Consider the following 11692-nt stretch of genomic DNA (forward strand, 5'->3'; position numbering starts at 1 on the left):
TCTTACCTCGCCTGTGTCCACCTCTGGCCACCTCATTTCACACTGTCATCCACATCTGGCCATCTCATGTCTCCCTGTTGTTCACGTTTGACCATCTCATCTCCCCCTGTCCACCTCTGGGCATCTCATGTTACCCTGTGAGCACATCTGGTCATTCACTTTACCTTGTGTCCACATCTGGCCATCTCACCTCACCCTTTTCACATCATGCTTCCTGCATCCTTTTGCTATGAATGCTAACATACCATTCGCTTTCTTCACTGCCTGCTGCACCTGCATGCCTACTTTCAATGACTGGTGTACCATGACACCCAGGTCTCGTTGCATCTCCCCTTTTCCTAATCGACCGCCATTCAGATAATAGTCTACTTTCCTGTTTTTGCCATCAAAGTGGATAACCTCACATTTATCCACATTATACTGCATCTGCCATGCATTTGCCCACTCACCCAGCCTATCCAAGTCACCTTGCAGCCTCCTAGCATCCTCCTCACAGCTAATACTGGAATGGAACGGCACCGTCTCAATGGGCTGAAGGGCCTAATTTCCTTGTGGCATTCCTTGTGTGTGGACCAGTGCTCAAGGTAGCCTGGCGTAGAACAACGGAGTGCAACAAGAGATGACTTTGCTGGAAGATGCTGAGGCTCGTGACGGGTTAGGTGTTCCTCTTGTGGGAGAGTCTGCAACTAGTGGTCGCTGTCTAAACCTTAGAGATCGCCCATGAAAGACAGAGAACTGGAAACTCACAAACTGCAGATGCTGGAATCGTGAGCAAAACACAAACTGCTGGGTGAACTCAGCCAGTCAGGCAGCATCTGTGGAGGGAATGGACAAACCATGAGGGAAATGAAATCCAGAGTCTGCTTCAACTTCAAAAAAATTCTGGGTTAAGTTGAACTGGTCACAGAACTAATCTAATATCCGAATCGCTTCTGGAATCTCAGGAACCTTCGCTGAAGTATTTTTCTATGTTGGTTTGCAGAAGTCCTTCTCTGATTGGCTGCTTTGTGGTGGACCGCCAGTTCTTTGAAGAGATTGGGTTGCTGGATGAGGGAATGGAGGTGTACGGAGGCGAGAATGTGGAGCTGAGTATCCGGGTAAGTGGCGCACACATTGCCCCCTCTCCCCTATCCCCAGTCCTGCCCCATTCCTGCTCCAGTTATGTCAAAGGTTGGGTTTGGTTTGTGCGGTGAACTCTCCAGTGACGGGACCCATAGGGCAACGTTTTCACACAGACGCCGGTGTGTAAATGGAACAAGCGACCAGAGGAAGTTGAGAGGTGGGTAAAATCACAATGTTTAAACAACATTTGGGCAGGTACTTGAGGGATATGGGCCAATGCAGGAAAACCGGACTAACTTGGGTAGACATCCTGAGGGGCAACTCTTTCACACAAAGGATGGTAGGCATAGGGAATGAGCTGCCAGAGGAGGTAGTTGTGGCAGCTGTTAACACAATTTTTAAAAAACATTTAGACAGATAAATGGATCGGATAGGTTTAGAGGGATATGTGTCAAACACAGGCAAATGGGAGTAGTGTAGATGGGGCATGTTGGTCGGCATGTACATATTGGGCTGTAGGGCCTGTTTCCACGTTGTATGACTGTCTCTGTGTCTGTGTCTGTGTCTGTCTCTGCTCTCTCTCTGCCTCTCTCTGCCTCTCTCTCTGCCTCTCTCTCTGCCTCTGTCTCTCTTTCTGTCTCTCTCTGTCGCTCTTTCTATCTCTCTGTCTGTACCTCTCTTGTCTCTCTCTCTCTCTCTCTCTCTCTCTCTCTCTTTCTCTTTCTCTGCCTGTCTCTCTTCTCCCTCACACACTCATATAGACGCACGCACAAATGCCCCCACGGACAGGTACACACACTCATGGATACACACACACATTCTGCCACTTTCTTGAGGGGACTGTGTCCTCTCAAACGGAGTAATTCAGATTCAGGCTTTCCACAGCTCCTAGTTTATAAGCAAGGACCTTAAGCACTGACTTAGCCCTCCAGACTTTCTTGTGGAGTGGGGCTTTCTTTAAATTGGGTGGCATTATTTTTGCAATAAATATGTGAGAAATGTCAACGGGGCTGCAGTAGGTTGCCCGGTGGAAGGAGAGTTTTAAACGTGTGAATTCCTCCAACGCCACTTTCTTGAGGCAGGCAGCGGACGTTCGTTTTTACAGGATTCTCCAGCCAGTAATCAATAGCAAGGCCAGGGAAGCCTTTCCCTCGCAAGGATAATAGATCACCATGGTAACCAAGTATTTATGCAGCCAATAAAATCGGGGAGATTTAGTACTTGATGTGAAGCCTGCCATAAAATATTCTCAGCATGAGGCTGTCATGGACAAGGCCAGCATTTATCCTTAATCCCTAATTGCCCTTCGGAAGGTGGGGGGGTGAGCCTGCCTCATGAACCACTGCCCTTCTTCTGTTGAAGGTGGGGAGGGAGTTCTTGGGATTTAGATCCAATGGCGATACATTTCCAAGCAAATCACAACGGGTCAGGCAGCTTGTGTGGAAGGAATGGACAGATGACCATTCTGGTTGGGACCCTTCCTCAGACTGATGGAGTAGCAGGGAGGAAGCTTGTGGAGAGGTGGGGATGGGACAAAGTCTGGCAAATGAGGGGTGGATATGTGTGAAGGGGGGGGGGGGGGGGGGGGGGGGGTTTGAATGGTTGGTGGGTGAAGACAAAGGCTAGAGATGAAAAAGAGACAAAAGGGAGTCGGAGAAGGAGACAAGGGGAGTGAAATGTAAAGCTGGAGGAAGGGATATGGGTGGAAGGGGATGGGGTTGGGGGAAGAAAAAGGGGTGGGCCGGACCAGTGCACGACTTGGATGTGGAATCGGTGGGTGATGGAGTTCCCCTGTGCCTGTTGCCCCTGTCAATAGACAATAGACAATAGGTGCAGGAGTAGGCCATTCGGCCCTTCGAGCCAGCACCGCCATTCAATGTGATCATGGCTGATCATCCCCAATCAGTACCCCGTTCCTGCCTTCTCCCCATATCCCCTGACTGCTATTTTTAAGAGCCCTATCTAGCTCTCTCTTAAAAGCATCCAGAGAACCTGCCTCCACCGCCCTCTGAGGCAGAGAATTCCACAGACTCACAACTCTCTGTGAGAAAAAGTGTTTCCTCGTCTCCGTTCTCAATGGTTTACCCCTTATTCTTAAACTGTGGCCCCTGGTTCTAGACTCCCCCAACATTGGGAACATGTTTCCTGCCTCTAGTGTGTCCAAGCCCTTAACAATCTTATATGTTTCAATGAGATCCCCTTCTGGGTCGCTGAGGCGGTGGGTTTGGGAGGTGCTGTTGGAGTAGCCTGGGCGAGTGATCGTGTGGCATTGTGTAACATTGTGTTTACATGGATAGGACAGGTTTGGAGGGATACGGGCCACATGGAACCAGTATAGCTGGGACATGTTGGCCGGTGTGGGTAAATTGGGCCGAAGGGCCTATTTCCACACTTATCATCACTCTATGACTCTAACTTGGGAGAACGAAGGACTGCTCAAGGATAAAGGAGAGAATTTATACTTGGAATCTAGGGATGTACGCAAGGCACTAAATTAGAACTTTGTACCAGTATTCATCAATGAAAAGGACATGGAGGACAGTGAGATCAGTGTGGAGAATACTAGGGCAGTTTGAAATTAAATAGGCGGTGGTATTGTGGTTCTTGAAGTGCATTAAAGTGGATAAATTACTAGGACGTGATGGGATCTATCCCAGATTATTGAGAGAGACAAGAAAGGTGATCTTGCCTTGATGAACTTTAAGTTTAAGAAATTTAAGAAATAATAACTTTAAGAAACAAAGAGTCCGTACGACTAGAAAAACCTTTTGTATTTCGGTGTGTGGAGTAGGAGTGTGGAATAAATTGAACGGGGAATTAAAGCAATGCACAAACATGAATCATTTTAAAATGATATATAAAAAAATAATTTTCAAGGGGTACAGGGATGGAGGGGATGGTTGACAAGTGGTGGTTGATGTTTATCTATTGCTTTACTATTGTTTACTTATGTTTGGGTACTTCAGATATGAAGTTTGTATGTGCATAATAGTTGTATGTATATATATGTCTGTAGGTATTATGGGAAATTGCCTAGGGTAGTATTATTATTATTAATTAATTGATTTTTAAATATGGTAGAAGTGTTGGGGAAAAGGGGTGAGATTTAATAAGTTATTCTTCTCACTCCTTTTCGAGCTTGTACAGACAGAGTTGGACATTGGAACTTTGCTTTTGTTCTTTTCATTGCTTTGTAAATATTGATTGTAATGTCCAATTGTTTGATAATTTCGATTTTGTTACTATTAATGTCTTTAATGTCTTTACTTGTTCGGAATAAATAAATAAATAAATAAATAAATAAATAAATAGAATGAAGATCTGGCATCTTCTCTAGCCACAGGCAAGGTCCCAGAAGGCTGGAGAGTAGCCAACATTGTTCCTTTGTTTAAGAAGGGAAGTAGAGAATATCTAGGTAGTTAGAGGCTGGTGGGCCTCACAACAGTTGCAGAGAAGCTATTGGAGAGGATTCACAAGGGTTGGATTTGCTCGCATTTGGAAGAGAATGGGCTAATTAGAGTCAGTGAGTATAGTTTAGTGCAGGGTAGGTCATGTCTTGCAAACATGGTTGAGTCTTTTGAGGAGGTGATGAAGGTCATTGATGAGGGTGGGGCAGTGAATGTTATCTACATGGATTGTGGGAAGTCCCTCAAGGTAGGTTGGTCCAGAAGATTACGATGCATGGGATTAGTGGTGACTTGGTTGTTGTGATTTATAACTGGCTGACCCATAGAAGACAGAGGACGGCATGGTGGCGCAGCAATAGAGTTCCTGCCTTACAGTGCCAGAGACCTGGGTTTAATCCTGACCACAGGTGATGTCTGTACAGAGTTTGTCCGTTCCCCCCATAACCGCGTGGGTTTTCTCCGGGTGCTCCGGGTTTCCTCCCACACTCCAAAGCCGACAGGTTTGTTGTTCAATTGTCTTCAGTAAGGATTGTAAATTGTCCCTAGTGTGTAGGATAGTGTTAGCGTGGGGGTGATCACTGGTTAGCGCGAACCCGGTGATCCGAAGGGCCTGTTTCTGCATTGTATCTCTAAACTAAAAAGAGGGTTGAGGCGGAAGGGTGTTCTTCTGACTGGAGATCTGTGACCAGTGGAGTTCTACAGGGATCAGTTGTTTGCAAAATATATATATAAACGACTTGGAGGTGTATGTAGATGGGTTGGTTGGTAAGTTTGCAGACATGCAAGATTTGATGCCAGCGTTGTCTCCCCAGGTCTGGCAGTGTGGAGGTAGTGTGGAGGTCCTGCCCTGCTCCAGGCTGGCCCACATCGAGAGGGCTCACAAACCCTACACGGAGGACCTGACCGCACACGTCCGCAGGAACGCACTCAGGGTGGCCGAGGTCTGGATGGACGAGTTCAAAGATCACGTCTACATGGCCTGGAACATCCCCAGAGAGGTGAGCAGGGGGAACGAGGCGGAGGCCTCTGGTGTGGAGTCACCCTCAGCCTGGTGTGACAGCAGAGAGGCACGACAATGAAAGGACACGGAATAGAAACAGGGAGGAGAAGCAACCTTCCCCGACAGGTGGATGGGGTGAAGAAGGCGGCCTTCGGTACGCTGGCCGTCAGTCCGGGAAGTTGGGACGTTATGCTACAGTTGTACAAGATGTTGACTAGGCTGCACTTGGAGCATTGTGTTCAGTTTTAGCCATCCTACTATAGGAACGGTGCCATTAAGCGGGAAAGGATGCAGAGCGGATTTACAAGGATGTTGACAGGATTCGAGGGCCTGAGCTATAGGGTGAGGTTGGCCAGGTTATTCCTTGGAGAGCAGGAGGCTGAAGAGTGATTTAAAGTCCTAAGGGGAATAAATTGGTTAAAGGCACAGAGTCCTTTTCCCACGATAGGGGTATCAAGAACCAGAGAGCATAGATTTAAGGTGAGGGGGGGAAGATTTAATAGGAAACTGAACAGCAACCTTGTGGGTAGTGGGTATGTGGAATGAGCTACTGGATGAAATTGTTAAGGCAGGTGTAATAACAGCATCTAAAAGACATTTGGGCAGGCACGCAGATGGCAGGTTTGGAGGTTTAGACACCAAAAGTGGGTAAACGGGACTAGCTTAGATAGGGGATATTGGTTAACTTGGGCGAGTTGGGCAGAAGGGCCCGTTGCTGTGCTCCATGAGTTTATGGGCCTCAGTATTGCTCAAACAATATAGATGGTTGGTGAGACCACACGTGTGTATTGACAACAGTCTTGGCCAGACACTCCCAGTCCTCTCCAGCTTTGTTGTAAAGCTGTGGGACATTATTGATCCAACAGCGGTGATGTGGTCAGCAAATGTATAGATGGCATTGTAGCTGTGCCTGGCTACACAGTGATGGGTACAGAGAGGGTAGAGCAGGGGACTGAGGTCCCCCTGATGACCCGCGGTTGCACCGTACCTGCGATTGTGTTCTCTGTGGCGTTTAGAGCCGACATCAACGTCTCTACACTTCACGAGCACTGTTTTCCCTCTTCCCCGACTCCCCAGAACTCCGGGATTGACATTGGAGACATTTCGGAGCGCAAGGCGCTGAGACACAGGTTGCAGTGCAGGAGCTTCAGATGGTACCTGAACAACGTCTACACGCAGATGAAGAAGTACACGGACACGTTGGCCTACGGCATGGTAGGCACAGGCAGAGAGTGAAAAAGTAGCCCCTGAGGTCCTCCTTAAATTTCTCCCCTCTCAAGTTAATCCTATGCCCTCTTGTTTTGGAATCCTCTACCCTGGGGAAATGACTGTGAGCATTCACTTGGTCCATCCCTCAGCTTCCGACTCAGCCTCCCTATAACTCAAGCCTGCAAGCCCAGCTAACATCCCGGTGAATCTCTTCTGCACCCTTTCCAACTTAATGACATCCATCCTATAGCCGGTGTGACCAGAACTACACACAATACTCCAAGTGTGGTCTCACCAACAACTTGTACAGCTGCATCATGATGTCCCAACGTTTGTACCTCAATACCCTTCCCAATGAAGGCAGGAGTGGCAAACGCTGCTTTGCCCCACACTGTTCACCCGACCCACCTCTTTCAGGAACCGTGCACCTGTGCCCCCAGATCTCTCTGTTCTACAACACTCTGCAGGGCTCTAGCCTTCAGAAGTGAAGAGACGAGTGAGGTACAGGAGAGAGAAAGAAAGCAGCGAGGGAGGAAATGGCCTTGTGATTCAGGGTGATGGACGTGATCCTTCCCCGGGTGAGCGGGAGCTGGGCTGGCAGTCCGGGGGTGGATGAGGAAGGAGTTACCTGATCCACATCGCTTGTCTACCTGTGTGTTACAGCTGAGGAACGCTCTGAGGAGTGACCTGTGCCTCGACCAGGGTCCGCAGTCGGACAACATTCCCATCGTGTACATGTGTCACGGGATGACACCACAGGTATGTCGGCGTTCCGGGTCTCGGCATGTGCACTGACCACGGTGGGATCTTGGGAACATAAACATAAATGAGCATCAGGAACTGGAGCCAGGGAAGCCCTCGAGCCTGCTCTATCATGGCTGATCCCATGCCTCTTTTCCACCCCAACCCCGTCTCCTTGATTCCCTGGTGCAGAGGCCCATCAATCACAAAGGGAGAGGAAATTCCACAGGTTCATCACCCTCTATGTAACACTTTCCCCTCTCACCTTAAACGTATGCCCTCTTGATCTTGAATCTTGAATCTAGTTCTCGATTCACAACCCTGCGGAAAGGTTTAGTTTAGTTAAAGTTACAGCGCTGAAACAGGCCCTTCGGCCCACCAAGCCCGAGCTGACCAGCGATCCCCACACATTAACACTATCCTATACACACTAGGGACTATTTACACATACACCAAGTATTCATTAGTCCACGATGGCCCCTCTTTGTTCTCGGAGGCCCCCCACCCCATGCCGGGTCCCCCTCTGTTCTTGGCGTCCCCCCCCCCCCCCCCCAAGCCGGGCCCCTCTTTGTATGTCCATGTGGAATGACCACTGTCGACCTTCCTCCTCCAGGCAGTGTACTACACGAGCAGCCAGCAGCTACACGTGGGGGTGCTGAGCCCCACCCTGGATGCCGTGGACAACAGGTGCCTGGTGGAGGTGAACGGCCGGCCTCGGCTGATCGAGTGCGGCTACGCCGAGAGCAACCAGATGCGGCTGCATTGGCAGTTCACGCAGGTCAGTACCTCAGCGGGACCTCCCCACGCACCACCCACAGGGGCAGAGACACACCCACAACCAGCACTCTCAGCACTTTCGGCTAACTCGCCCTGAATCACAGGCGTGTACAGGGTAGAAGGACGCCCTTCTGCCCTTTTTGCCTGGGCTAGCCCAATTACACGTAATCAGCCCCATCTTTGTGCATATTCGGTGGTGTCGGAGACGGTGATTATCAAGATTTGCAGCCAGATCTTGGATCAGCTGGGCAAGTGGAACGAGGAATGTGAAATGGAGTTTAAAGCAGATAAGTGCGAGGTGTTGTATTTTGGGAAGTCAAACCAGGGCAGGACCTGTCCCCAGTGGGTGTAGGATAGTGTTAATGTGGGGGGATCGCTGGACGGCGCAGACCCGGTGGGCCGAAGAGCCTGTTTCCGCGCTATATCTCTAAACTAAACCTTCACATTGAATACAGGTACATAGTTTGCTGAAAGTGATATCACAGGTAGGTAGGATGGTCATGAGGCTTTTGGTACAGTCAGGGTATTGAGTATTTACGTTGGGACATTAAGTTACAGATGTACAAGACGTTGGTGAGGCTGCGTTTCGAGCATGGTGTTCAGTTTTGGTCACGTTGCTGTAGCAATGATGCCAATAAGCTGGAAAGAGGCAGAAAAGATTTACGAGGGTGTTCTGGGCTGTAGTATTCTTCTCCTCGCACTACCTGATGTACTTGTGTGCGGCCTGATTGTGCTCATGTACAGTATAATTTGCCAGGTCATCAGCTCCAATGGCTGCGCCACTGCGTCACCCTCAAAGTTCCTCCAGCACTCTGTATGTTTTGCACAACCAGCACCTGCAGTTCCATGTGTCTCAGTTGTTGTCTCAGATGCTCAGACCTGATTTAATACCACGGAATTTCCGTCCATTGATGTTTAGAATTTCCCATTATCTCTTTCAGGGCGGCTCAGTGCGGAATCGAATATCAAAGAAGTGCTTGGAGATTGAGGAGAATAGTGAAAGTGTCTATGGATACCAGCTTTTACTCCAGAAATGCAGCGGACAAAAGTGGACTATCTCAAACATCTTAAGGAAGATGAATTCCACATGAAGAGCGTTCCTCACCCACTCCCAGTGTAGCTTCTTTAAGCATCTGCTCTATTTATTGTGTCTCAGGTCTCTGGGAAGAAGGGTTGTCTCTGTTCATCTTTGATTGGAGCTGGCGTGGGTTTTAGGTACGGTCGCGGCGATGGAGGTCGGAATAGTGATATATTTTGTACGTGTAAATAGGCATTCAGGAGATGGATATACTTGTTATGTTTGTCCCGTGGAGACGGAACAAAGTGATATCGTTCCTGCCTTGGCACATGTGAGGCTGTATTAGCAGTGGCTATTCTGTGATGTAGGGTCAGTGGGATTATGTAGGTGGTCTGTAATCCATTTAGGCAAATGTAGTAAATCTCCATTGATCCAGAAGGTCACTCAGTGGCAAATCCCAGCAGTGTTTGATCAAAAATACGCCCATCTAATCTTCTCTGGTTGGAAAAGGCTTTGTTGACTGTGCAACGCAGTGGGGTTGGGTGGGCAGAGTGAGCCTGGTGCTGATACCCCCGTAGTTATCTCCGAGACCCCTCCAAATCTGCCTCCGTTCAAACCCAATGGGAGTTTGGGCTGAACTGCTCCTGGACGATCCCACAGCCGCAAGGGTGAAGAGCGTTTAATGTCATATGTACCGGCAATGGAACAATGAAACTCTTACTTGCACCAGCTTAACAGGCCCGTCAAAGCAATTCCGCGCAGATAAATATGAAATGATCAATAATACAAAAAAATTAAGAACCGTAATATTTGGCAACCTTAATGGTGCAAATCCGAAGTCTGTAGTGCAACCGATGACAGTCCACAGAAGATCATAGTTTCTGAGTGTTGTGCAGTGGTCAACAACCTGATGGTTGCTGAGAAGAAGCTGTTCTTGAGCCTGGAGGTCACGGTTTTCAGGCTCCTGTACCTTCTTCCCGATGGTAGTGGTGAGATGAGAGCGTGGCCTAGGTGGTGTGTGGGTCTTTGATGATATTGGCTGCCTTTATGCGGCACTGCCTTCCAGTAAATCCCTTTGATTGTGGAGAGATCAGCACCTGTGATGGACCAGGTCGTGTCTACCACACTCTGTAGTCCCCTTCGAACCTTTGAGGATCACTATGCTCTGTGTGTGTGACTGGGCTCTGAGTTTACCTATGACTTCAGTAACAATCCTGAAGAATCATTTAATCCATTTGCCTGCAATTGAGACATTGGAGGGTGTCTATGATTCCAAATATGTCGATCCAAAACAAATCTTTGTATTTTAATCACCCCTAAATAATGGGTTAGTGAATTTCCAATGTCTTTTAATTTTTTTAATGATTTCTATTCTTGTTTTGAACAATCCTAAACCATGGTGTGGCTCAAAATAAAACCATGAGAAGATTGCTTGTGCTTTTGTGTTAGTTTGTACCTGGCATCAGCTGAACTTGCTTGCAGAAGTACAGGCCTCTTGCTTCGGACACTTGCTGTGTGAACTTCGATTTTACGCGGAGTAGTCCTCAGAGCCAGTGATCACTCCTGATGAAGTCGTTCCCATGGCGATACATGCTTGTGTGCTGGGCTAATCCTAAAATGGCTCCCAGTGCCTCTGGTTCGACAGAATGTAGGGCAGCCCACACTGCAGCCGCTGTGGAACAGTCCCCGTGGAACCAGAAGCATACCCTACTGTTACAGCATAGAACAATCCACAGCAACAAGCCCTTCGGCCCACAGGATCTGTGCCAGGCATGTGGCCTAGTTGGATAATCTCTTCATCCTCCATGTGATCCATATCACCTCCATAGCCTCCATTTCCATGTGCCTATCTAAAAGCCTGTTAAACACCACTTCTGTATCTGCCTCCACTACCAACCCTGGCAGTGCTTTCCAGGCACCCACCAGTCTCTGTGTAAGAAAACTTACCCCTCACATCTCCTTTAAACTTTGTCCCTCTCCTTCGACCTTAAGGTTGTTCTCTCTAGCATTTCCATCCAATACAATACAATTATACAATACAATTCAATTTATTGTCATTTGGACCCCTTGAGGTCCAAACGAAATGCCGTTTCTGCAGCCATACATTACAAACAAATAGACCCAAGACACAACATAATTTACATAAACATCCATCACATTGCTGTGATGGAAGGCCAAAAACTTTGGGGAAAAGCTTCTGACTGTCTACCCTATCTATGCCTCTCATAATATTATATACTTGTATGAGGCCTCCGCTCAACCTTCCAGGCTCCAGAGAAAACAATCAAGTTTGTCCGGAGTCTTGAATCGGGAAGGATGTGGAGGATTTGAAAAAGTGCAGAAGTGGTTTACCATGATGTTGCCTGGATTGGAGGGTATTAGCTGTAGGAGGAGGTTGGGCAAGGGCCTGGTTTCGCACTGTATGTCTATACGACTTCTGATTACTGGCGGCTCAGGGGAAATTGCCCGACACCTGTG

The 11692-nt window shown here is 48.2% G+C and overlaps 1 protein-coding gene across 2 annotated transcripts in view; it reads left to right on the forward strand.

Moving 5' to 3' along the window:
* The window catches only part of galnt18 (polypeptide N-acetylgalactosaminyltransferase 18), a 44843-nt gene extending 34198 nt beyond the window's left edge, over positions 1 to 10645 (forward strand). For both annotated transcript variants that reach the window (XM_033038845.1, XM_033038844.1), the window contains exons 6-11: positions 983 to 1097; positions 5282 to 5467; positions 6547 to 6684; positions 7342 to 7437; positions 8033 to 8197; positions 9138 to 10645. In XM_033038845.1, the coding sequence (XP_032894736.1) occupies positions 983 to 1097; positions 5282 to 5467; positions 6547 to 6684; positions 7342 to 7437; positions 8033 to 8197; positions 9138 to 9287 (850 nt within the window). In that variant the 3' untranslated portion in view covers positions 9288 to 10645. The remainder of the gene's footprint in view (positions 1 to 982; positions 1098 to 5281; positions 5468 to 6546; positions 6685 to 7341; positions 7438 to 8032; positions 8198 to 9137) is intronic.
* The last annotated feature ends 1047 nt before the right edge of the window (positions 10646 to 11692 follow it).

The sequence above is a fragment of the Amblyraja radiata genome, chromosome 20 (assembly GCF_010909765.2).
Source record: "Amblyraja radiata isolate CabotCenter1 chromosome 20, sAmbRad1.1.pri, whole genome shotgun sequence".
Classification (NCBI taxonomy): Eukaryota; Metazoa; Chordata; class Chondrichthyes; order Rajiformes; family Rajidae; genus Amblyraja; species Amblyraja radiata.